The sequence below is a fragment of the Anolis carolinensis genome, chromosome 4 (assembly GCF_035594765.1).
Source record: "Anolis carolinensis isolate JA03-04 chromosome 4, rAnoCar3.1.pri, whole genome shotgun sequence".
NCBI lineage: Eukaryota > Metazoa > Chordata > Lepidosauria > Squamata > Dactyloidae > Anolis > Anolis carolinensis.
The window spans coordinates 187,720,417-187,748,187 of NC_085844.1; the positions used below are offsets into that span (position 1 = coordinate 187,720,417).

General features: G+C 43.5%; 1 protein-coding gene across 6 annotated transcripts in view; it reads left to right on the forward strand.

The window, feature by feature from the left end:
• The first annotated feature begins 3,454 nt into the window (after positions 1 to 3,454).
• Positions 3,455 to 27,771, forward strand: part of kcna3 (potassium voltage-gated channel subfamily A member 3) — a 40,416-nt gene continuing 16,099 nt past the window's right edge. For all 6 annotated transcript variants that reach the window (XM_062978386.1, XM_062978388.1, XM_062978390.1 and 3 more), the window contains exons 1-2: positions 3,455 to 7,645; positions 10,201 to 10,272. In XM_062978386.1, the coding sequence (XP_062834456.1) occupies positions 4,087 to 5,886 (1,800 nt within the window). In that variant the 5' untranslated portion in view covers positions 3,455 to 4,086 and the 3' untranslated portion in view covers positions 5,887 to 7,645; positions 10,201 to 10,272. The remainder of the gene's footprint in view (positions 7,646 to 10,200; positions 10,273 to 27,771) is intronic.

The following is a 27,771-nucleotide window of genomic DNA, read 5'->3' on the forward strand; positions in this document are numbered from 1 at the left end:
TTTCTTGTGTTGTCGTTGTGCTTACTGCACTCCTCCTGGCATCTTATTGCAATTATTGAAAATGTGCAAAGCAGTACTGTGGAGGAGGGATGACAGTGGAGGAAGTGTTTTGTGTAACATTATTTTTAACAACCACTAAAATATTTCACTATACAAAAACATGGGGAGGGAGAGGAATTAGAGAATGTAGAATAAAAATAGTCACTTGCATATGAGCCCTGTTTCCCAAGACATAAACTAAGAGTGTGCTGTTGGGATGAAGAGGTTCACACATATATATATTTGATAATATGCATGCATATTGTATGTGTGAGACCAAAATTTCTCTAACAGAAGCTTATTGCTGTTGCAACTACATGAGACACAGCTGCAGTGTATACAATCATATGAATTGTCCAACTAATTCAGAATTATGTACTCGCCCTGGCTCCATATATTCTCAAGATTCCAGCTTTCCTAACATTTCCTGTTGGTGACACATTTTGTAGACATGCATGATTTCATGACATAGTAATTCAGTTTTATTAGCAAACTGGAAGTTAAATCAATCTTTTGTAAGAAATAGGGATACATACATAGATTATAATAACAAAATGTATGGTGACACAACGTATCTCATGAAAATCTTTCATTTATTTTTTTTTTGAAATATATGATTTGTTAGTTATTTCACATAGACTCAGAGATTTCTCATTAACGTTTGTGCAACACACCTATGCCCTGCAGCAGACACACTAATACGTCATGACCCACAGTTTGGAAAGCTCTGTTCTAGAAAGAGCTGTGTCCTAGCTCCACCTGGATATATGAAGAATGGAACGGGGGACTTCTAACACGCAAAAGGTGATCAGTCTCTGAACTGTGGCCCTTGTTTTAAATATTTTAGCTACTTCAAATATGGCAGTCTGCATTCAACTGAATACTTGCACACACTTTGAATCTGTTAATTTATTACTACTGACAGTTTGAATCTGTTCATTCATTTATTGCTATCAATAGTCTGAGTGTACAACTTCAATTAAATTTTAGCTCACTCAACTCTTAAAGTTTCAACTGGATAGTTTGGTATTTATGTACAACAGTTAGTAGGCTGTTAGGAATTGTGGGAGTTAAAGTCCAAAACACCAGAAGGCTGAAGTTTGCCCATGCCCGATCTACACTGTAGAACAAATACAGTTTGACATCATTTTAACTGCCATGGCTCAATGCTACAGAATCCTGGGATTTGTGATTTGGTGAGGCCCCAGCACTCTTGGGCAGAGAGGGCTGAAGACTGTGTAAGACCACAGCTCCCTTAATTCCATAACATTGATCCAGGGCAGCGAAAGTGGTCTCCAACTGCATTCATTCTACAGTGTAGATGCACCCTTCGATTTCCTAAGCGCAGAGACAGTCTACACTTCTGTCAAGCACCTTGAAGCCTCCAGTGCAGGAAAACCTCAGGAACTGCAGCCCACCAAAACTTGGTTTGAATGAAGGTGGGGCAGAACTCCCCTGGGCTTCTTCTTGTTTCTCTTGGTGGATATTTGTTGCATTAAATAGCTATTATAACTATAATCTGGATCCTCTAATGATAGGAATGGCTGGTTTTAAATTGCATTATATAATGTTTTATAGGCTTTTACAGTGTTTTTAAAATTTGTTATTTATGCTTATATTGTTGTGATATTTTGTTTTTATTAACTAATATGTGATTATTTTAATGTATACTACTTACTGTTTTTTTGTCTGGCTGTAAGCCTCCCCGTGTACCTCTAGGAAGATGAGGTGGGGTACAAATAAAGATTATTATTATTAACCAGGAAATAGTTTGCAAAAACACATTCCTGCCAAATGGGCAACATGAGGAACAGTGCTGGTGTGATTTACAGCTCTGCTGATCAGCTCTTGAAAAAGAGGATGAAGAACTTTTGACAAGAAGACAACTCCATCACTTATGTGACAGCCCTGAGACCACTAGTGTAGCATGAGAAGAGGATAGGACCCTCCTCCATCTAAAGCTTTTTTTAAGTGATTGTCTCTTATTGTATATTGTATTATTTGATACACTTGTATCAAAAAAAATGCTAGAGGTTCAGGCTTGAAATATGAGTTTCATTCCTTTGCAGGGACTCATTTGTAGGTCTGCATCCTCATCTTCTCTAGTTGGGTGAGATGCTCCTCTTCTCTAGTTGGTTGGGATCCTAATCTTCTCTGGTTGGCTGTGATCCTCTTCTCTAATTAGTTGGGATCCTCATCCTTCAGTGGTTCGGATCCTAATCTTCTCTAGCTGGCTGAGATCCTCATCTTCTCTAGCAAGTTGGGATCCTCATCTTCTCTAGTTGGCCAATAGCAACCTCCCAAGCCTTTCACTATTTATGTGTTAATGTATATATTTGCTAATCATAGAATAATAGAATAGTAGAGTTGGAAGAGACCTCATGGGCCATCCAGTCCAACCCCCCCCTAAGAAGCAGGAAATCACATTCAAAGCACCCCCGACAGATGGCCATCCAGCCTTTGCTTAAAAGCCTCCAAAGAAGGAGCCTCCACCACAGTCCGGGGAGAGAGTTCCACTGTCGAACAGCCCTCACAGTGATGAAGTTCTTCCTGATGTTCAGGTGGAATCTCCTTTCCTGTAGTTTGAAGCCATTGGCCCGTGTCCTAGTCTGCAGGGCAGCAGAAAACAAGCTTGCTCCCTCCTCCCTATGACTTCCCTTCACGTATTTGTACATGGCTATCATGTCTCCTCTAACCTGTATTCTATGTTGATTAGACAGTTTGACTGTACCTCTTTGGTGTGGGGTTATACACATGTACTGAGCATGTTCAGACTCAGGACTCCATTTTGTGTTCTGTCTGCTTTATACCTCACTGGAGGTGGATGCATGTTGCTGTTTGGCCTTCAGTAAAGAAGTGCGACTTACGGACTTCAGTGACTTCAACTATGCCTGAGACTACGGACTATTGATTAAGAATGATACCCTGTGTACTCAACACACAGAGAAACTACATCTATCTGTAACTGAACTTTAATAAGAAATGTGCCTGTATGGTGAATTAATGGTGAATAAACAAGATACATTATTTTTCAAATAAGACTTTATTTTTTAAAAATCTCTGAATGCATATTTTAAACTAAGAGGTTTCAAGGGAGTGTATATCTTTTGAGTAACTGCAATTTCAACTTCAAAGAAACAACCATCCTCTGCTAAACAAATATATTTTTGTAGTGGCCTGTCTTTGTCCTTGGCAGTTCAAAGACATAGTTCTTCAGTTCAACAGCTGAGTTACCTGTGTACTATTATGCAAATGCTCATGAATATCACTTGTTCAAAGAGTTGACGTTTAACAAGGTCATGCTTTTCTTGAGGAGTAGTTTTCAAAAGGTAGTCTCCACATGTTCAAGGAGATTCACATCTGCCAAACGGATATGACATCATTTTCCCTTTTCAACAAGGTTATGACTGCCATTTATTTCCAAAGGGATATGTGCCCACTGCCCAGAGACTGGGGTACAGTTATTTCCAAGATCTTCTGTAGTTGCTTGGGCTCCTGACCTTCTCTAGTTGGCTGAGATCCTCACCTTCTCTAATTGTTTGGGGTCCTAATCTTCTCTACTTGGCTGAGCTCCTTATCCTTTCTAGTTGGCTTGGACCTCATCTTCGCTGTTGGCGCAAATCCTTGCCTGAAACGCGGCTGGTGAGGCAGGGACTCCAGCGGAGGATTCTTGCGCGCTGCCTCCGCGTTCGCGTGGTCGCCTGGGGGGCTTCTGCGCCGCTTCTCCCTCTCCTCTTTCCCCCTTCCTCTCCCTCCTCCTCCTCCCCCTCCTCCCGCCTGGCTCTCTCTCACTGTCCTCCTCCCGTGGCGGCGGCGGCGGCGGCGACAACAACAACAGGCGGTTCCCCGGCAGCAGCGGCGGGCGCGGGCGCGTGAAGAACCCCTTCCCCGCCTGGCTGCCGCTTGGCTCCGTGTGTGGCTCCGGCGGGAGGAGCCCGTGAGCGGCGAGGGCGGGCTGCTTCCTCCGCGCGACGGCGGCGGCGGCAGAGTCGGGCGGAGCCGTCTGGGGAGAGCGCGTCTCCCCTCGGCTCCCGCCGCGCCCCGTGGATGGACGAGCAGCGGAGCCTCCTGCACTCGCCGGCCGCCCCGTCCTCTGGCAGGCAGGCGCGGGGCGGCGGGAGCGGCGTCGTCGGGGCCAGCAGCCACCACAACCTGGGCTACAGTGAGCAGCCCTTCCCCGAGGGCGCCCTCCAGCAGGAAGGGCAGGAAGAGGAGGAGGAGGAGGAGGCGGTGGCGGAGCTGGAGGGGGGCATGACGGTGGTGGGGGGAGAAGACCCCCTCCTGGACGACACCCAGCACCCCCAGGCCCTGCTGGGAGGCGAGCGCTACGAGCACCCCGGGCTCCACGCCCTGCCCCCCGCCGGCCACCACCTCATGTTGGGCAGCGGAGGAGGAGGGGGAGGAGGAGGCGAGCACGAATGCTGCGAGCGGGTGGTCATCAACATCTCCGGCCTGCGCTTCGAGACCCAGCTCAAGACGCTGGCCCAGTTCCCCGAGACCCTCCTGGGCGACCCCCGCAAGAGGATGCGCTACTTCGACCCCCTGCGCAACGAGTACTTCTTTGACCGCAACCGGCCCAGCTTCGACGCCATCCTCTACTACTACCAGTCCGGCGGGCGCATCCGACGCCCGGTGAACGTGCCCATCGACATCTTCTCCGAAGAGATCCGCTTCTACCAGTTGGGCGAGGAGGCCATGGAGAAATTTCGGGAAGACGAAGGCTTCATCCGCGAGGAGCAGCGACCTCTGCCCGAGAAGGAGTTCCAGCGCCAGGTGTGGTTACTCTTTGAGTACCCGGAAAGTTCTGGACCGGCACGGGGCATCGCCATTGTCTCGGTCTTAGTGATCCTCATCTCCATTGTCATTTTCTGCCTGGAGACCTTGCCCGAGTTCAGAGATGACCGTGACTATGATACCATTGCAGGGACATTTGGGACGGGCGTGGGTCCTTTTGCGGCTGACATTTTCACGAATTCTTCTTCCCCTGCAGCCTCCATGGTGTCGTCTTTTACCGATCCCTTTTTTGTTGTGGAGACACTGTGCATTATCTGGTTCTCCTTCGAGCTGCTTGTCCGCTTCTTCGCTTGTCCCAGCAAGCCCACCTTCTCCAAGAACATTATGAACATCATTGACATTGTGGCCATTATACCTTATTTCATCACTTTGGGGACTGAGTTGGCCGAGCGGCAAGGGAATGGCCAGCAAGCCATGTCTCTGGCCATCCTCAGAGTCATCCGGCTAGTTAGAGTCTTCCGTATATTCAAGCTCTCTCGGCACTCCAAGGGGCTGCAGATCTTGGGGCAGACCCTCAAGGCCAGCATGAGAGAGCTGGGCTTGCTCATTTTCTTCCTCTTCATTGGAGTTATCCTTTTTTCTAGTGCGGTCTACTTTGCGGAGGCTGACGATCCCAACTCGAGTTTCAGTAGTATCCCTGATGCCTTTTGGTGGGCTGTAGTGACCATGACTACCGTGGGTTATGGGGACATGCACCCGATCACAATTGGGGGCAAAATAGTCGGGTCTCTCTGTGCCATAGCTGGGGTGCTGACCATTGCCTTGCCTGTGCCTGTGATTGTCTCCAACTTCAATTACTTCTACCACCGGGAAACAGAAGGTGAAGAACAAGCCCAGTATATGCATGTTGGAAGCTGCCAGCATCTCTCCTCCACCGAGGAGCTGAGAAAAGCTCGCAGCAATTCCACGATCAGCAAGTCAGAGTACATGGTGATCGAAGAGGGAGGCATCAGCAACAGTGCATTCAAACAGGCTGCCTTCAAGACGGGCAACTGCACAGCCGTAAACAATCCCAACTGTGTGAATATTAAAAAGATCTTTACAGATGTTTAAGAGACTCTTCAAGGCTATAAATATATATATATAAGTATATAAAAACACACACACACATATATACAAGAGGGTCTGCATAATCATTGTTGTGAGGAACATGCACCATCATCAGTCTTTGTGCTCTTGTTTCATATGTGTACTTTTCTCGTCCTTCCTTCGGAAGATGAGGATTTGGGGAAGGTAAACGAACCAAGCAGATGTTAAGAAAGGAGACAGATAAGAGGATTCAAAGACGTACGTTCGTGCCGCTCCCTCCAGGAACAGGTTTTTGTTCTGCGCTGTTTGATGCGGGGCTTTGGGGATTTTTTGTTGTTGTCAGCGAACGTGCTTTGTTGTCTGATTTTGCAAAGAACAGTTCCGTTGCCGACTTTATGTTCCCTTGCTTGGCTGCACTTGTTGGACAGAAAGTTAGGAAGTGACAGCAAAGTGAACGTCACCATCTTGCTGACAGACAGTGAGGAAAAAAAAAACAGGTGATGATTTTAATGACACAGCGCATCTCTGCCATCCTGTTCTACAATGATGCATATTGTTGAAACATCTAATGTGCAGTCTGTGAGAGTGCAGTCCTGGTTTCTTTATGTCGGGTTAGAGTCTGTGTGCCACTTGCCCTGGTCATTTGTCTAATCATTTAGATGGAACAAGAACAAAAACCTCCATTGTGGTTTTGGGTATCTTTGGGCCACAAGACCAAATAATTGCTTTCCTGAGCCTGAAAATCTACCTGCATGGTATAGTGGAAGATCTCTCTCCCCATAGTACAATGAACAGTGGATTGTCCGGAACGTGTCCTGAGTGTTTGTGCATTCCACGTATCGTGAATTGCTCCGCTCCTAGTAAATCTCCGATGGGCTTTTGGCAGAGACTGCAGCCTCCCCTGGAAACCCTAGTAACAAAAGGGATGTTTCCATCCATTTCCAATGCATGCAAGATAAGCGGTTGCATCTATCGCAAGAAGATTAAATTGGCAAATGCGCCCGCCTTGCAGCGGAAGTTACTAATTTGGACTTGAGTGATGCAGTTTCCATAGCAATTTGGTTTCCTGGGAGACTCCCAGAGGTTGCTATGGCATCCGGTCTCTCCCTCCCCCACTCCTGTGCTGTTTCCATAGCAACCATTCCAGATGGTTCCAACTTCTGTGGTTCCACAGAAAAGCCTCTGCTCCGATAAATCACACACTCACACACTTACATACGTGCGGCAGTAATCCCAGAGAGATTTAAGTGTGGAAACTACTGAGTGCTATTCGGTATGCATCATTTTTGGATGTGCAAAATTCTTCGTGTCCTGGTGCCAGCCAAAATCACAAAGACAAGAGAGAATATAAATCGTTCCTCATGTTTTGATAGAAACAAAACACCTGTTCCACAAAAAAAACACCAGCAACTCCAAGTTCCTGAATCTCCTTTACTATTTGGTACCCCAATATTTGAAACTGGGAATGATTCCTTACTCATTGTACCACATCACCACCAAGGCAAATAAAAGATGGCACCATTCCCAGCTTCCTTCAGGATGAAACATTTATTAATTCATGGCGCATGACCTAGTTTTATGCAAAAGGACCCTTCATTTCAAAGCATGTGTGGCACTGAAGGAGAAGAAGACCCAAACATTTTGAAAGGATGCAAATCTAGGGAAATAAACACCAATGAGCCACAAAGTATGGGGCTGAGAAGTACTTAAACCATCTGGGGAATATATGTTCATCTTCTCCCATCTACACACCTGGGGCTGTAGAGTATCAGGAAAGACACAGGTGAGCTGTTTACTACTGTCGGAAACATTGCTCTCCCTAAGATATGTGTGGATGTATCAGCTACATGAGACCATCACTGATTTAAAACACAACCTCTGTGCGGTGTTTGTTTAAACATTTGACATGCAACTGTGTTTTGTTTTAAAGCACCTTAATTTGCTTTTCCATCTCATTTATACCAACATTCACTTCTGGTTTTTATTTTAGATCCACAGATTCAGAGTAAAGTTGCTATTTCCTTTCAAAGTCAGCCAGACCTTAAGAGTTGCAAGTTAGTGAACCATACCAGCTGTGATGTTATGATTCAACAAGGTCGACTGACTACATCTTTGAGAATATATAAATATTTGAAAAGCAAAATGAGCTACAGATAAAGACAGACTTCATGGAATTAGTATGTTTCGAAATATAAAATAGTCATGGAAAGGGGAAAGTTTGATTTACCTCACTGCAGGTATTTTGTGATCTGAGATTCAACTCATTAGCATATGATTTGACGCCGTTTGTTTAGAATTGCAGTTTACATGCAGTGATCCCTCTTGATCCCATTCAGGATCTGTATCTGCTTTGCATTTTCAATCAGTTCTAGCACCCTGAGATGAATTACTTGGCTGAGTCCTCGGCTATTTGGGGCACTTATGTAGAGCTGCAATCAAATCTTGTAATTTCCACCAGCTGGGAACTGGGCTAATTACTGTCTGTGGGGTAGAGAGCTGTGCCAGCAAAATGGTCAGAGTAGCTTGCCTGTCTGCAAATTTCATCCTGTTGTGAGTTTGGCTGGAAATGGTGAATGATGAGGAAATGTAATGGAAATCTTCTTTTCCTCTTTTTCATTTTTTTTGTTCAGACTGTTCAATGCCTGTGGAATGTTATCATAAAGCTAGAATTCATCGGCCAAGGTGTTGCTTTGGGTGCATTTAAAGATATTAACATAACTATTTGGATTTCCCCACTGGCAGACTCCACTCCCTCCATGTCATCCCATAATGCATTCCTGTTTCTTGCTGTTTGAGAGTTGTTTATTTAGCAAAAAAATAAAAAAAATAAAATAAAAAATAGCACAATAGTGAGAACCAGTGTGGTACAGTGGTTTGAGGATTTTGGAGACCAGGTTCAGACCCCTGCTTTTAAGAAAGAGAATCTCCTTATTGCTTCCATCCTTCTGCTGCTAAGCAAGTGAAAACAATGCTGTTTCTTGGGTTTAAATATGGAAAAATGGAAGTGGATAGCAGAGAACACCCTGGAAAAAGACATGGCATTCTGATTGGAACCCTAAACAAACACATTAAAATGCAACACCTCGTTGCTGGTATCATTAGTCAAAAACTACTTTTGATTTTTTTTATTTTGGAAGATGTTTCCAAGATGGAGCCAGGCCATTATGTTGGCCCTAGGGATGGCTGGCCCACCATATATTTTAAGGATTTTTTTAAAAAATCCAATCAAGGGATTTTTAAAATCCTAGATGTTAGAATGAAACTCTGATAACAGTATTGCTTCATTTTTCTTCATCACTGACTAGAACAGTGGTTCTCAACCTGTGGGTCCCCAGATGGTTTGGCCTTCAACTTCCAGAAATCCTAACAGCTGGTAAACTGACTGGGATTTCTGGGAGTTGTAGGTCAAAACACCTGGGGACCAAAGGATTGAGAACCATTGGACTAGAACATCATGAATCTGTACATTCTATATGCATGAGTCATGACATTGATGTCATATGTATTTTTTATTTTTCGTGTCAGGAGTGATTTGAGAAACTCCAAGTTGCTTCTGGTGTGAGAGAATTGGCTGTCTGCAAGAACGTTCCCAGAGGATTCCCATACGTTTGGTATTTTACCATCCTTGTGGGAGGCTTCTCTCATGAGGAGCTAGAGCTGACAGAGGGAGCTCATCTGCTTTCCTCAGCTCCATCATATGTATTGTAAGATAGAGAAATGACCTTCTCCAGAAGAACTAGGGGCAGTTCATACTATGCAGTTGAAGATTAGCAACTTCTGTCACTGAGGTGGTAAATTTATTCTGATATTTTTATTCCAGACTGTAAAGGAGTTATCCAAGGTGCTGGGCTCTCTCTCCAAAGCAGGTACAGCACCCCGTATAAGTGATTAGAGCTCAGAGTCTACTCAGAACTAGCAAGTGCATTAAGGCCTTAGATATTTTAATAAATAATACAGTAGGATAAGTCTGATTGTAAACAACCACCAAGGAACAGCAATTCAGCCCAAATGTATCCTTCAGTAAGTTTAGGTGATCTAGCCACCAACTCAAAGGACCTCCTAGAGAAGAAATTTTCTTTACTGATTTTCTAGAGGACAACTTTGTTCTGGTTAACCTCTCAACCTCTCAACCTCTGAGGATGCCTGACATATATGTGGGCGAAAAGTCAGGAGAGAATACTTCTGGAACATGGCCATACAGCCTGGAAAACACACAACAACCCTTTTCAAAATATGGCAGTAAAAGCAATGGGAAGCATATCTGCCTTTGCTGGTAAACTGTAGGCACCTATAGCTGCTGTTGACATAACCATTTCAATTGTATTCTTCTTTTGCCAGATCAGAACTAAGGCTCATGTAGCAGAACAAACCAAAATTCTGGACAAATACTGCAGGCCCTGTAGTGGACAGGTGAGTATTATTGCTGTGACTACCTTGTCATACTCAAGGTAACATGGCTATCTTGTCATTATTTGGCATGCAAGTAAGGAAAAACTATGACTGTGGTGTGGGGAACTAGGCTGAGGCATGCGGAATGGAAGAGCTCTCTGATTCACTTTTACTCCTTCATCTGTTCACTATATCTTTTAGTTGATTCACTCCCCTCCCCCAATTGTTTATCACTACTCTGTGCTGCTCATGTCTTTTCATAGGCAACTAGACAACCATTCAGTTTTCACAGATTTGAGGGTGGCTTCTATCCACAGTACCATGCAGACCACAAGCAAAGCCTATAACAAGCAGTAATTTGTGGGAAACCAACTGTGCCTCAGTGGAATGTTAATATTCATGCTCCAAGGTTCCTGTTCCTTTCTACAGTGCATGACAGACATCAGTTTAACTGGTTCAGCCCTAAGCAGCATGGAGATGCAGCGATGAGGACCCCCTGCCCCTATTGCCCTGCTGTCTCTCTTGCCTCTGTCAGAGGCACAGGAACCCTGCAAAACATGAAGGCCAGTTGCTGCTGCTAGAATTTACACTGCCACTGATATCTTTTAATAAAAGCTGTGACATTATAAAGATATGTTTTATCTGTGTTTGTTTTCTTGTGATGGTTTGCAGGAAAGGCATCTTTGTCTTCAAATTGTTCCTATCCTTAGCTATCCTTTTGAGGTGCACACACACACACACACACAAAAGTAAGGCTAACAATGTGTTTTCTATGACAGTACTCTGTTGGGGTTTTGGGTATGCATATTGCAACACTGAAGGGAGCTTTTCTCCATTCTTGATTTCACTTTAGTATTGCTATTGTGATGGAAAACCTGTCAGCTAGTCTCTGAGAAGTGAGAATTGATTGCAAGATTTGGTGGACCTATAATCTAGAGTGACTGCCCAAGTGATGGGATGAAATGATCCTGGCAAAATAAGAAACACTCTTGGTTATGAATGGGCCAGGCAAAAAGTTATTGATCTATGTACAACATGAATTAGCTCCCTCATTCTAGGCATTCTTCTCTCCAGAGCTTGGAAAATTACTCTTTTAAGCCTCTAACTCCCAGAATCTCTCAGTCAGCATGGATCACAGTCATGCTTATGGAGATGTTTTGGGAGGTGTAGCACAGCTGCTTCCCCCTTCTCACGTTCAGTTATATTCCTGTTATTTTCCATGAACACCTTCAGTTTACCAGGACTACATGGAAAACATACTAACACTATGCTTCCCATCTCATAATTGTGTTGTTTTAATCGTGGCCTTTGTGGGTAATGGGGATAACACAAACAGAGGGGAGAGCTCTCCTGTATATTGCGGAGTTGTGAGCTATTCCAACATGTGCCCCAAATGAAAGTATAATCTCAATTCAACCATCACTTGAATACATCTGTATGATAGATATCTGAACCTCATCTGTACTATGTCTAGGAAGATTTAATTCAGTAGCTCACACATTTTCTCTCTCGAGAATTGTGTTGAATACTTCTTGTTGTTATTGTGCCTTCAAGCCAATTCATCCTATGGCAGCCGTGTCATAGGAGTTTCTTATCAAGCATGCCAAAAGCCTCTGGAAAGTGTCCAGAGGAGGGTGACTAAATGGTAAAAGGTCTGTAAACCATGCCCTGTGAAAAGCAGCTTAGGGAGATGGGTATGTTTAGCCTGGAGAACAGAAAGTTAAGAGGTGGCATGATAGGCATGTTTGCGTATTTGAAGGGATATCATATGGAGGAAGGAGCAAGTGTGTTTTCTGCTACTCCAGAGACTAGGATATAGAGTAATAGATTCTAACTACAGGAAAAGAGATTCCACCTATGCATTAGGAAGAACTTTCTACTGATAAGAACAGTTTGATTGTGGATTTTGCTGCCTTAAAATGTGGTGGAGTTTCCTTCTTTGGAGATTTTTCAATAGAGACCTTGTGTATTCCTGTCTGGCAGTGCCTAGATTGGATGGCCCTTGTGCTTTCCTCCAGTGCTATTATTCTTTGTTTCATTTAGAAATTCGTAATTGCTTTCATCTTAAGTTGAGAGTGTGACTTACCTAAGATCACTCAGTGAGTTTCCATGGCCAAGGGGGGATTTGAATAATACTGTTTGATACCACTTTAACTGTCATAGCTTGGTGCTGTGCTGTCATGGGAGCTTTACAAGGTCTTCAGCCTTCTTGATTAAAGAGTCTGAGTGCCTCATCAAACCATAATTCCTACAATTCTATTGCATTGAACTGTGGAAGTCAAAGTGGTGCCAACCCACATTAACTCTACAGAGTAGATGCACCCTTATCTTCTAGAGTCTTAGTCCAGAACTCAAACTACTAAAGCACACTGACTCTTCATTGAAAATAAAAGAATCAACATTCAAAATGATTGCATCAAGGACTAGACACCAGTATTGATGCAGTCTCCGAGGTTGTAACTGAGGCATCTGCTTGTCCTTGTTTAATGGATTCTTTTCAACTTATTCAGCCCGAGGACGTGGACAAGATCTTGGGAGGGATGAAGGCAACAACTTGTTCTCTGGACCCTTGTCCATCCTGGCTTATTAAATCGGCCAGGGAGGGACTGGCAGAGTGGGTGAAAGTGCTGGTAAACGCCTCCTTGACTTAAGGCATAATGCCGCTATTAAAGAAACCAGCACTGGACCCCACTCAGCCGAACAACTTCTGGCTAGTATCAAATCTTCCCTTTCTGGGCAAGGTTCTAGAGAAGGTGGTGGCCTCACAACTCCAACATTTCTTGGATGAGACTGATTATCTAGATCTATTTCATCTGGTTTCAAGCCTGGCTATGGAACTGAGATGGCAGTGGTCACCTTGGTAGATGATCTACGAAAATAGTTAGATGGGGGAGTATGTCCCTGCTTGTTCTCCTGGACCTCTCAGCGACATTTGATACCATTGGCCATGGTATCCTTCTGGGCTGTTTTTCCGAGATGGGATTTGGGGGCACTGTCTTACAATAGCTCTAGTCCTTCCTGGAGGATTGGACCTAGGTGGTGGTGCTGGGAGACACCTGTTTGACTCCCTGGCCGGTGGCCTGTGGGGTCCCTAAGGGTTCAGTTTTGTCCCCCATGCTTATTAACATTTACATGAAACCACTGGGAGAGATCATCCAGAGTTTTGGAGTTTAGTGTCAAATTTATGCAGACGACACCCATCTCTATTACTCCTTTCCACCCAATGCCAAGGATGCCTGTCATCAGTAATGGATTGGTTGAGGGATAATAAATTGAAACTAAATCCAGACAAGACAGAGGTACTCCTGGTCAGTCAGAAGAAAGATCAGAGTACATGGTTGCAGCCTGTGTTGGATGGGGTCACACTCCCCCTGAAGAACCAGATCCACAGTCTGGGGGTGAAAGGACAAGCACAATCAAAACATCCCTGGCAGGTGGCCTTCCAGCCTCTACCAGAGTGTTGCTGCATACAAAACCAGTTTATTTGTATACACCAGCCTAACTTCATAGGGTGACTGGTCATGTAACAGAATCTCCCCTAGTATACTATTGGGAAGGCTACTTCTAAGACATGCCCAGTCATTCAAGACTAGGTGCCTTGTGTGTCTCACCACTTCTAGCTGTTTATTTTGTTCTGCTCACTGTTTATTCTACTGGTCTTTTTGTAGCAGGTTGACAAGTACAAATAGTGCAGGAATTAAGGAAAAGGTAGGGGAAAGGAGGGGGAATTAACTAAAAAGGAGGCGATCCATGATCTGTTTCACTGGATTATCAGGGGAAAAGGCTGTGCTAATTGGCTGGGCTTCCAATTGAAAAGGTGATTTCAAAATAGAACTTGCCTTTTCCCTAGTCACTCTCAATCATCCCAGAAAAGCAGAAGGATATTTAGAAGATTACAATTTGTAGGGAATGGATCCCTGGAAAAGGCACCTTTCTTTGGATCACACTTGAATATACTTGAAACTGAGGATTGCAAAAATTCTGGTTACATCTGTAGGAGAGCTGACTTTAGCAAAGATCTCTAGCTGGCAGGATAAGAGCAACAAGAGCCTCTTGTCAAGTGATTTTTGAGCTCGAGGGTATCAGGCTGAGTGAAGCTCTAGCTTAGTAGGGATTTTGGCATAAGTGGTCAAAGTGGCAAAGTTAGAAGATTCTTAAGGAATGATAAAGAGCAGGAATCGTGTAAGAGCAAGACCCTTGCAAGAAAGAAGGGCAAGATCTAACACAAAAAGTCATGAAAATCTGAACGATGGAAATTCAAGTTCAGGGCTTTCTTTGTCCATGTGTTTTGTAAAGTGCATAGCTATGCTAATTCCCTAAAATTATGAAGGCATTAGCTCCCATTTGATCTTGGAAGTTAAACAGGATCAGCCCTGGTTAGGTTAGTATTTCGTGGAATACAACCAAGGAATACCAGTTGTTGTAAGCTACGAAGGCAATTGTAAACTTCTCTAGTATTCCTTGACTAAGAAAAACTTATGAATTGAGAGGGCTTCTGTAAGTTGACAGGCACATTGAAGGCATATCTCCTGTAATTTGTGCTGATCTTTTCATTAGAACAGAAATTTGATGTGGAAGGGTTGGTGTTGCTGCTGTGATACCAGTGTGCAAATCCTAATATAGGAAAACCAATAAGGCAGCAGACAAAGATTAGCCAATTTCTTTAGTAAATATATGAAATTGTCAAATGTGGAAACCCTTGGGGAAGTGTGGCTATTTGGATGTATTGATATCTAGAAGGTGATTCATGGTCCTGATTCTTAGTTAAGTTCTACTTTCCTGATTATGCTGTATATACTCTGCAAAACTTGTCATAATAATAATAATAATAATAATAATAATAATAATAATAATAATAATAATAATTATTATTCTTACCTGTCTCTCCTTGTGGCTTGTGGCAGGTCACATTGATATCACTTGGCTAAACTGAGTGACATTGTGGAATGTCATAGCAATCATGGCAGTTGCCTCGGTCAGATCCCAAGGCAAACTACTTCCTACACATGTACCCCATTCTCCAACATTGTGATGTCTCATGGGCCATGTAGTCCCCTTCCTAGTACTATTGTGGCAGACGAAGAGGAAAACTTGGGTTTCCCACCGTTTCAGCCAGATTTGGAGCCCTTGCACCTGCAGGATGTTTGCCCTCCAGAAGTCAGCCAAACAAGCCTTGGGCAGAATTCTCCCCCGTTCTCTCGTAAGGATAATTATAATCGAGATAGAGGCGCTAGGGAGGCGAAGCGCCGAAGCGCCAGAATCGCTGCCAGACAATTAGCTGATTAAGCCTGTTTCCCTTGGGAAATCTTAAGGAGTCATGCATCTGGACACAGTATGGGTTTCACTTCTTGTTCCCCAGGGAAAGTGTTCCTTGGCGGGAAAACAAGGTGTTTACCCGCAAGGAGATCCTTGCGGAGTCAATTCGTCAGCTTCGGGAGTGAGATCGTGTGTGGACTACGCTACTCCTGTTCCTTGTTTCCAGGACCTTGTTCTTGTTCCAACCCTGCCTTGTTCCCCGGACCTCGCCACGGACCCTGTTCTTGTTTCTTGCTTCTTGTTGCCTCGAATCAAGCCTTGTTTGCCAAGAATCTAGTTTGCTCTCCAGCCTTGTTGTCAAGCTCCATTAGACTAAAGGACCCTGTCATTTCCCCACACTTTGCTCGGCAAAGTGTGTGTTTTGGTTATTGGATTATAACTTTGGACTCTAATATCTCATATTGGACATTGATTTCCTGGACTATATTTGACCTTTCCTGAAAGGTCTACTTCCGAACTATATTCTTCACTTGTTTTTATTGACTTTACATATTCCTTTAATAAAGATATTAGATAGATTCTGGTCTCTGTGCATGGTTATTGGTGCTCTGCAGCCTGGGTCGTGACAAACATAGAAGATGTTGCAGGGACTCTTGTGAGTTATTCAATCTACCGACAGAAAGAGGACTTCCAGAAGAAGTGCCCAGCTACAAAAACTCATCAGAAGTAAGGGATTCTATGGAAGTAAGCGGTCACTTTAAGCAGTGATGGGTGTATTCCAGAGTGCAGGTAGTGCAGTGGCTGCTTTTGATACCTCTGGAGATCCACAAGGCATCACCAAAGCCAACATTTTGCTAGAGAGTGTGCTTGAGAAAGATATTGCATCTCTTTGGGTCACCTGAGTCTTGGGTTGTTTTGTTGTTTTGGGATCAGAAACAGTCATGGCTCCACAAAAGCAGGAAGAAGGTTCAGCATGTGGGTTGCATGCCGACCTTGGGACCCTTGTGGCCCCCCAAATCCCAGACCCCACATTTAAAATTTGGACTGAATGTCATTATTTTGCCTGAAAACTGACTAATCTTCCAAACCACTGACAAACATGTCAGTTTAATGTGTTGTCGAAGGCTTGCATGGCCGGGATCACAGGGTTATTGTATGTTTTCTGGGCTGTATGGCCTTGTTCCAGAAGTATTCTCTCCTGACATTTGGCCCACATCTATGGTAGGCATCCTCAGAGGTTGTGAGGTATGGAGAAACTAAGCAAGGAAGGTGACCGCATAGGCAAACTGATGAAGAAACACAACCTACAAACCATGTACAGACCACAAAGAAAATCCAACAAATGCTACGGTCAGCGAAGGACAAGAGGGATCCTCTCACCTCTACAGGAAGCTACCGAATACCATGCAGCTGTGGACAAGTCTACATAGGGACCACCAAACGCAGCGCCCAAACATGAGTCAAAGAACATGAAAGGCACTGCAGACTAACTCAACCAGAGAAATCAGCCCTAGCAGAGCACGTGATGAACCAACCTGGACACAGTATATTATTTGAGAACACAGAAATGCTCAACCACTCCAACAGCTATCATAGTCAGACTACACAGAGAAGCCATTGAAATCCACAAGCATGTGGACAACTTCAACAGAAAGGAGGAAACCATGAAAATGAACAAAATCTGGCTACCAGTATTTAAAAACCTCAAGTTTTTATTGTGCAATTACTGAGGGCTAAAGTGCAGTTTTGACCTTCCCACAGAGCACTGAAGAAAAACAAGGTTTACTTCCACAACAGACAAGGCTGGGAAAAGTAGGCTGGTTAATTGAACCTTAATGCCATCACTCCCTTCCCCATTGTATTGTTCTAGCTTGGGTCTGTAAGAATAATTCTGCTGCAAATGTTGTCCTATAGAACTTTTTAAAATTGCGTATAAAGATGGCATGGCATCTTGATACTACCCTGTTACCCTGAAAATAAGACATCCCCAAAAAATAAGACCTAGCAGAGGTTTTGCTAAATTGCTAAATATAAGGCCTCCCCCGAAAGTAAGACCTAGCAAAGTTTTTGTTTGGAAGCATGCCCGGCACCCGCCAAACAAAACACCAGAACTTGCAGGATCGGTAAATGTACATACCAGTTGTACATGGAAATAATGGTAATAATATATTGAAATGTTATATTATTTATATTTATACAGTAGTAACAAGAAATTTGTGACAGGAGTCATAGTTTGTCTAGTTTGGTTATGTTGGTTTGTGATGACAACTACTGTACAGTATATAATAAATGTTCATTTTTTGTTCAACAATAAATGTGAATTCTTCTTCATGGAAAAAGTAAGACATCCCCTAAAAATAAGACCTAGCACATCTTTGGGAGCAAAAAATAATATAAGACACTGTCTTATTTTCGGGGAAACATGGTAGGCTTTTAAAAAAGGAGTTGTACTTAAATGTTGTCGAGTCATATGGGACAAAACTAAGTTTGAATCACCATGGAGTACATGTTGTTTACTCAGTTGACTTCCTTCTCCTCTACTTTTGGTGATGGTATTACTTTGCTCAAGCTCATCACCATACTTCTATTGATGTAGCTTAGAACCGAATTATCTTTCTTAGCTGCTGCATCACACTGGTGACCCATGTTCAGTTGTTGGTCTACTTACCACCTCTTCACAGGGGGCATTTTTGCCCCATTTTGCTGCTTTGCTTCATGGTAAGGACAGGGCCTGCCACGTGCCATTACACAACGCATGGCAGGCCCCACCCTCCCAAAGTTGGGGAGAAGTGCCGAAAAGCTATGGGGAGGAAAGTGTATTTTGGGTAGCTCTGACAGAGCTTCTTGTACTTTCCTTCAATTTCCCCATGTGATGGCAGAAAGGGCAGTGGGGCAATGCGCACTGCTGCCCTTTGTACCATTTGATGGCGGGAGGGAAAAGGTGCCAAAGCACCCTCTCCTGCCCCCTCTGTGTCATGAGGGAAGGAGAGAGGGTGTGTGGGGTGTCATGAGCCGCCCCACACACCTTCCCTTTTGCACAGCCTGAAAGGGCTGTGTGAAGAGGTTCTAAGACACCTAGATTCCTTTAATATGTATTGTTGTCAAACCCGGTGTCATCCATTTTTATCTGTAGATAACTTTTTTGTCTTAGTGTACTTTACATTTCTCTCTATTGAAATTCTTTTGGTTAGTTTTGTCCCAGCTCTCTAACCTGTTAAGGTCATTTTGAATTCTGCTTCTCTCCTCTAGTGTATTAACTCTCCCTCCTAGTTTGGTGTTACCAGTATATTTGAAAAACGTATCTTCTATTCCATCATCCAAGTAATTTATAAAAATGTGTGCAAGACATGTGAGGAATTTGTTGGACTTTAAATTCGTATTCTAAAATTAATTAATTTAAGTCCCCGATTATTTTCAAACTCAAAAAGTACATCTATGTTGCCTTCTTAGGTGTTTGAGGTAATTTCACTTCATGGTTTTAGGCCCTGGAAAATGATTTTTAGACAAGGAAGTAATCTGGAAGTGACTTCTGGTTTACTTTCTGGTTTTATAAAGTCCTCCTCCAGATTTCTCCTTGGATCCCTCTCTGAGGAGTGGGTAGGGAGAATCATAGCACAATTGCTCCAGTTGGGTGTAGTGAGGCATTTTCAGTAACTTTATAGTATATATATATTTAAAATCATGGGGTATAGGTGTGAGGTTCAATATTGTGTAAGAGGTATGTGCATTCTTTGAATCTTAGATACTTTATCATCTCAATTTAGGCCAATGACCATTGACTTAGAAAGCACTCTTTTCTTCTGAAAAGTAGCCTGTAGGCTAAAACAATATTTTACACATATCCCGATAAATTTGCTCTCATATACATATATGTATCTCCACAATATGTACATCATACAGAGGGAGCATATTCTTTTGAGAACACCACTGGGGAATTAAAAACAATGAGAAATCTTTAAGCATGACATAACTCTATGAATATTTTTCTTTGAATTTGACATAGAATTTTCTGCCTTTAACATGAACGTTTCTTTTATTTCTTCCTTTCTGATAACTATATTTGCTGTTTAAGGATAGGTATTGATTCTTTTCTGAAACCTGTAGATTCTTTGTCTTCATTCTGTCATCTCTTCATTCGGTCTCCAGTATTTTTCCTCTGCAGATAATTTGAAAGGTATGGCAACAGATTTGCAAGGTTTGTGCAACTAGACCTGGGATGTGCAGCATGTGGACCTCCAGATATGTTTGGGTTTCAGCTCCTGTCCATTTTAGACATGTTACCCAATAGTGAGAGTCCATTTGTTTTATAATCCAATTATAACAGTAAGGCTAGAATTCATCTGACTAGATCACCAAATCAAACCCTACTCACTGGTTTTACAGTAATAGTAGGACCTGTTTCAAGTCACATCTGTATATGCAGTTTTTCAACAAAAGGCTTGCTTGTGGCATACATTGTTTGCTTCTTATCAATGTAATCCACCCTGCACTGCTTTTTACAGCCAGCATTAATCCTTCCCATTGATAAAACAGCCTGGAACTGTAGGGGACAATGTGACTAGTAAAGCTTTTACTTTCTGCTTGAGTTTTCTTGCTCACTGTTTATTGTGCAACCTGATAGCTGTTTACCAAGCTCCAAGCTAATGCCATTCTGTGCTGGAGAATGATCAGAAACAGGTTCTTTAAGGATGCTTGTCAGCCTGCACAGAGTGATGAAAAATGCAGTTAGGATCAAATTAGAAGCCATGGGGAATATCTATTCCCTATGATGAACACACTTTTTCTTTCAACAACAGGATTTCCCAAGAGATCCCTGTCTTTGCAATCAGATATGTAGATTAAGTCCATGTTTACCTTCCAATGAACTATGGCAAAGCAAAGAATGCTAATGGAGAATGTGATGAGAATAATTATGTGCTATGACAAACAGGCATTTTTATTACTTGAAGGAGCACCTTTTCAAAAGGTCTGATGAAGTTATTATCTAGTAAAGAGTTTCTTAAACTTTTCCATTCACGACCCCTTTCAGCCCAAGACATTTTTACATGACCCAGAGTATGTATGTCTGTTGACTCATGTTTAGCTTGTGGTCTATTTAGATTTGCAGATCCCTTTCACATGTACTGTTTCCAAGCCAAGTGTCACCCATCCTAGATCTGTGAATTTCATTTTTATTGCAAACTAGCTTGGGTACCCGCATTGCCCGGGTTATTTGAAAAAGTCAGTTTTTTCATTGTCCAAAATGCATAAGGTTGTGAGTGAACTACAACTTACATCATGCCAAGTTAACTTCCTGAAACTCCATCAGTGGTTAAAATTTGTTAAGTTGGGCAAGTTTGCTTTCTAGATGCATCATTGGTGGGATTCAGTGTGGTGTCTGACTGTAGGGTAAACTACAGGTCACACCATAGTGGGTCAGTCCCCCTCAATTCCCTCCAGTAGGTTCAGTTAGCCATGGGGGTTCTGTGTACCAAGTTTGGTCCTGGTCTATTGTCAGTGGGGATCACAGTGTCTCCAAGAGTTGTGGTAGCATAATGGGTTAAACCCTTGTGCCAGCTGAACTGTTGACCTGAAGATTGGCAGTTTGAATCCACAAAACTTGGTGAGCTCTCGTCTGTCAGCCCCAGCTTCTCATGCGGCGACATGAGAGCTTCCCACAGGATGGTGACACATCCTGGCATCCCCTGTGCGATGTCTCTGTAGACGGCTGATTTTCTCACACCAGAAGCAACTTGCTACATATTCTCAATTTGCTTCTACTATGAAAAAAACCCAGTGTCTCCAGATTTAAGTGAACTACAACTCCCAGAAATGAAGGTCAGTTTTCCCCAAACTTCTCCAGTAGGTTCAGTTGGTCATGGGGGTTCTGCGTGCCAAGATTGGTCCTGGTGTATTGTCAGTGGTGGTCATGGAGTCTCTTGATGTAGGTGTACTACAACTCCCAGAAATGAAGGTCAGTTCTCCCCAAGCCCCTCCAGTAGGTTCAGTTGGTCATGTGGGTTCTGTGTGCCAAGTCTGGTCCCTGTCCATCGTTGGTGGGGATCATAGTGCTGTTTGATTTCAGGTGAACTATAAATCCCAGTACCTACAACTCCCAAATGTAAAGGCCAATTCCGCCCAAACCCCTCCAGGATGTTCTATTGGTCATGTGGGTTCTGTGTGCCAAATGTGGTCCAGGTCCATTGATGGTGGGGGGTCACAGCACTGAGTCTTGATGCAGAGTGAACTACAACTGCCATCATGTTCAGTCTCTCAAACCCCTCCAGTATGTTTAGTTGCTGATCAATTCTGTTCTGTATGCTGTGTGCCATAGGAAAGGGTAGGAAAGGGTTAAGGGATAGGCAGTGGGCAGGGTCATGCAAATTCCACACCAATGGAGGGAGAAAGGAACATTGGGAAGTGTCAACAGCAAATACTTGCCACCACATGCACAAGTTGCGGCATGTTCACCTTCTTTGCACAACAACTACTCCACTACACCTGCACCAAGTGTAAACAGATTACTCTGATGGAGCAGAGGATCGAACAACTCGAGGCCCGCATTAAGACCCTTAAGGACATTCAGGCACTTGAGCTCTTCTTGGACACTGCACAACACGCTGCTGTAGATCTGCAACCTGCATCACACCAACACCACCATGATCAGGAACTTTATGGGGAGATCAACTCAAAGGTAGACAACTCTCAGGCTTGGAAGGAGGTCACCCATAGAAAGAGACACAGGACCAGGCAGCCTCCACAGAACTCCTCTGCTCAGCTGCATTTGCACAACAGATTCCAAATTCTCACACCATTAACAAACAATCAGGAAACACATCTTGTGGAGGACCACAGTTACTTAGATCAGTGGGCCACTCTTGATCAATGCGCAGGGGATAGCCCTGACGGGGACAATGCATCGCCACATTCAAACTTATGTAATCATGCAAATGCTCCATCCCCAATTGTAGATGAGCCACAGCAGGAACACCCTTGGGAGAGTGATGGGCTCTTGGACGCATCTCAATGGATTGTCATTGATGAATGCACTGGGGATGTCGAGGAGGAGGGCAACACTTTACACCTACACAATTCACTCCAACAGGAACACACTTCAGGGGACATACACACTGTCTTGCACAAAAGGGACCCTGTCAATCCTCAAAGGAAACAGGTCTTGGTAGTAGGTGACTCCCTCCTTAGAGGAACGGAAGCCATCATTTCCAGACCAGATGGGATGGCTCGAGAAACATGCTGCCTCCTGGGGGCAAAAATACACCATATCACTCAGAGGCTCAGCAGGCTCCTAAAGCCCCATCACCCTCCCCACCTTATGTTGATTCATGTAGGTACCAATGACACAGCTAGGCATACTTTTCAAAAGATCACAAATGATTTTCGAGCCCTCGGAAGTAAGCTAAAACTGTGTAATGTACAGGTGATCTTTTCATCCCTCCTCCCCGTTGTAGGACACGGCTCTACAAGGGCCGGAAAAATAGTACAGGTCAATAACTGGCTCAGAAAATGGTGTCAAGAGGAACATTTTGGCTTCCTTGACCATGGTCTACTCTTCCAGGAGGATGGCCTACTGGCAAGCGATGGGGTGCATCTCACACAAGTAGGAAAACATCTTTTTGCACACAGACTCACAAACTTCATCAGGCGCACTTTAAACTAGATCCACTGGGGGAGGGGAACAACAGCCTGGCAAACACTATATTACCCACGACCACAGGGAACTGCCAAAAGGCTAAATGGAGGGCTGCACAAACACAGCAAGGACCAACTACCGAGAGCACAATAATCCCAAATAAACAGCTCAAGGGGAGGTCACAGGGGCTTACATGTCTTTACACTAATGCACAGAGCATGGGAAATAAGCAAGACGAACTCCAACTTTTAACACAGCACCACACGTACGACGTCATAGGCATCACTGAAACCTGGTGGGATGACTCCCATCACTGGAATGTAGCCATTGAGGGTTATAACCTCTTTCACAGAAATAGAACAAAGGGGAGAGGAGGGGGAGTAGCTTTATATGTCAAAAACAGTTACGTTGCAGAAGAAATGCAAGACTGTAATCTGGGAAACCAGCTTGAAAGCATCTGGATAAGAATCAAGGGAACCGGGACTCAAAAAGATCTCGTCGTGGGTGTCTACTACAGACTTCCGAACCAGGATATAAAACTTGATGAAGCCTTTTGTCAACAGCTGACCAAACAGGCACAAAGAAAAGATATAGTAGTCATGGGCGACTTCAACTATCCTGATATCTGCTGGAAAACAAACTCGGCCAAGAGCACAAAGTCCAACAAATTCCTCACTTGCCTTGCAGACAATTTTATGGTCCAGAAGGTAGAGGAGACAAGGGGATCAGCAACTCTTGATCTAATCTTAACAAATGTGGAAGACCTGATCAATACAGTAGAAGTCGTCGGATCCTTAGGGGCAAGTGACCATGTGCTCCTGCAGTTTGTGATACAATGGAAGGCTGAAACTAAGACAAGTCAAACACGCATTCTGGACTTTAAGAGAGCTGATTTCCAAAAAATGAAGGAAATACTGAGCAGCATTCCATGGATGCCAATACTAAAAGACAAGGGAGTTAACGATGGATAGGAATTTTTTAAAAGTGAAATACTCAAGGCGCAAATGCAAACAGTGCCAACAAAGAAAAAAAAATATGGCACATGCGAAGAAGCCAGAATGGATGTCCAAAGAACTTCTAACTGAGCTAAAACTCAAAAGTGACATGCACAAGAAGTGGAAAAGGGGAGAAATCACCAATGAAGAATTCAAACGTATAGCCAACTCCTGTAGGGAAAAGGTTCGCAAGGCTAAAGCGCAAAATGAGCTCAGGCTTGCCAGGGACATTAAAAACAACAAAAAAGGCTTTTTTGCTTACGTTGGTAGAAAAAGGAAGAAAAAGGAGGCGATAGGGCCTCTGCGAGGAGAAGATGGGGTGATGGCAACAGGGGACAGGGAAAAGGCAGAACTGCTTAATACCTTCTTTGCCTCGGTCTTCTCACAAAAAGAAAGCCATCTTCAACCTCAGCAACATGAAATGGACGAAGGATTTGGGGAAATCCAACCCCAAATAGGGAAACAAGTTGTCCAGGAACACCTGGCCACTCTAAACGAATTCAAGTCGCCAGGGCCAGATCAACTACATCTAAGAGTACTGAAGGAACTAGCGGAAGTTATTTCAGAACCACTGGCGATCATATTTGAGAGTTCTTGGAGAACGGGAGAAGTCCCAGCAGATTGGAGGAGGGCAAATGTGGTCCCTATCTTCAAGAAGGGAAAAAAGAACGACCCAAACAATTACCGTCCGGTCAGCCTCACGTCGATACCAGGCAAGATTCTGGAAAAGATCATTAAGGAAGTGGTCTGCAAACACTTAGAAACAGATGCAGTCATTGCTAATAGTCAACACGGATTTACCAAAAACAAGTCATGATTCTTTGGTGGAGGAAAAACAGAAAATCTAGGATGAAATTGTCCCTGAATGAAAGCCTTCACTTGGGTGGTGGACAGTATGGTGTTTGTGGAGGACATTGGTAGGGCTCTTGGACATGTTCATGTTGCCCACTATAACCTGCAATGTTCTTTAGAGGGAGGGCCATTGGTGGCTTCTCAGCACTGGGAGTTGTATCTGTTTGTGGAGGTTGGAGCCTGTCTTTATAAATAAACACCCATGCCACATACACACATACAGATTTTCACTTTTATTATGTGTATACAGTAGATGTGTGGTGCTGTGCATTTCAACAAGTATAAATGTATGATATTACACTTAGGCAATACAAATTAAATGCACAGATACAGCATGAGTGACACCTGCCTTGAAAACAGTACATGCAAAGGGGATCTGAGAGTCTTAATAGACCACAAGCTAAACACATGTCAACAGTGTGACATGGCAGCTATAAAAGCCATTGCAATTCTTGGCTGCATCAATAGGAGTATTGTGTTGAGATCTAGGGAAGTCATAGTCTCATTCTATTCTGCTTTGTCCAGACCTCATCTGGAGTACTATGTCCAGGTCTGAGCACTGCAATTTAAGGACATTGACAAATTAGAACATGTACAGAGAAGGGCGACCAAAATGATCGAAGGCTTGGAAGCCAAGTCCTATGAAGAATGGCTGAGGGAGCTGTCTGAGAAGGAACATGATAGCCTGAGACTCAGAAGGGGCATTATCACCATGTTTACATTTCTGAAAGGGTGTCACATTGAGGGTGGGGTAAGTTTGTTTTCTGCTGGTTGGAGATGAGGACATAATGGAACAATGGATTCAAATTCTAGGAAATGAGCTGGGCATGTTTAGCCTGCAGAAGAGAGGGCTGAGAGGAGACATGATGGTCAAGTATAAATATGTGAGAAGAAGTCATAGGGAGGAGGAAGCAAGCTTGGTTTCTGCTGCCCTGAAGACTAGGATGCGAACATTGACTTCAAACTACAGGAAACGAGAATCCACCTGAACATGAAGAAGAACTTCCTCACCGTGAGAGCTGTTCAGCAGTGGAATTCTCTGCCCTGGAGTATGGTGGAGGCTCCTTTTTTGGAGGCTTTTAAACAGAGCCTGGATGGCCATTTAACAGGGGTGTTTTGAATGTGGTTTTCCTGCTTCTTGGCAGGGGGTTGGACTGGATGGCCCATGAGGTCTCTTCTAACTTCATGATTCTATGAAAAGAGCTTCTACCTAAACATTAGGAATAACTTCCTGATGGTGAGCATTGTTTGCAGGGCAATATGCTGCCTTGGAGCTGGTGGAGTCCCTTTTCTTGAGGTTTTAAAGCAAGGCTGGATGGCCATTTGTTGAGAATGCTTTGATTGTGTATTCCTGCATGGCAAGGGGTTTGACTGGACAGCCCCTGTGGTCTTTTCCAACTCTATGATTTTACCCTAGACCAGTAATTCCAAAACTCTAGGACAGGTGTTTTGGACTTCTGCTCCCAGAAGCATGTGCTGTTTCGCCTTCCCTTTTACAATGGAGCCTGCTGGCTCCCATTCCTCAGTGCTCTACAATTTCAGGCAGGGCTCAATCATAAAAGGGAAGGTGAAGCAGTGTATGCAACTTCCCATGTTGCCTTGGATCAAGGGGGGAAACTGGATGACAGTTGCTTCCCCCTATGGGATGGGGACTCTGGTGAGTCGGGTGATGCGGGTTCCCCATGCCCCGAAACGAGTATTGCCGAAATCACCACCTTTGTGATGAGGTCATAAAATGGCCAGTAGGTGATGTTAGGAAAACATCTACTGTTACCAAATTTTTAGAACCCCAACACTGAGCTAAGGGGTCCCCATTTGGGGTCAGGACCCACAGTTAAAGAAGCTTGAAACCCTGTTTCCTAATTTTTTTTGAGGCATGGATTTGAGGATTTGATGAAAGCCATGAATATCTTCCCCAGAAAACTTAGGCCTTTTGGATGGCAATTTGCTAGTCCATGGTCAGTCCTGGGGCAGAAAAGTGATCTTAGGATGCTACCTATCCTTTTGTTTACTGTAAATACAATGCTGCTGCTTTTCTTTCATGGACCAATTAAATAAGGATATTCGGAAGTAGTTTTGCAGTATAACTGACACAAAAACAAATTGGATTCTTTCAGTCATGAAATCTGAGCCAGTAGTACTGTTCTTTCCCCATTTTTCTCCTCCAGCTATAATCCCATGCATATTTACCTGACAGTGAGGTCTACTGATTTCACTCATACTTACTTCTGAGTGAACATGCAGAGGCTTGAGCTGCTCAATGGGCTTAATAATACTGATGCCAAAATGAAGGTTTGCACAATGGTCATTGACCTCTTTTTAAAAATCCCTTAATTCTGCTTTGACTATTTGGTTTTATGCTTCAGTAAGTAACATGCTCCTTCACTGAATTTACAGATTTTTATGAAACCTTTTGCAAATAGCCATTTACATATAGTCCTTAGATGGTTGGTTCACAGCAAGCCCTGCAGTAACACAATGCAAAATATTCATGCATGAAAAATCCCCTCCGGTCTTCATAATTTCATCTTTCTTTCATGAACTGAGACATGCTCACATAAATGTAACTTGTCTTGTAAAAGCCTGAACTGTGGAAAGTGTTCATATTTAGCTTGCCAGCCTGGTTCAATATGACTATGTTTCTCACTTGTTTCTACTTCACTCTTTTGAAATGTTCAGCAAGACAGAAAGATGTATAAACTGAAATACAAGGAAAACTGCAGGAATTTGGCAAATTTCCTATTGTTCGTACACTGGTATTGCTTTCCTAAACTATTTGAAAATTAT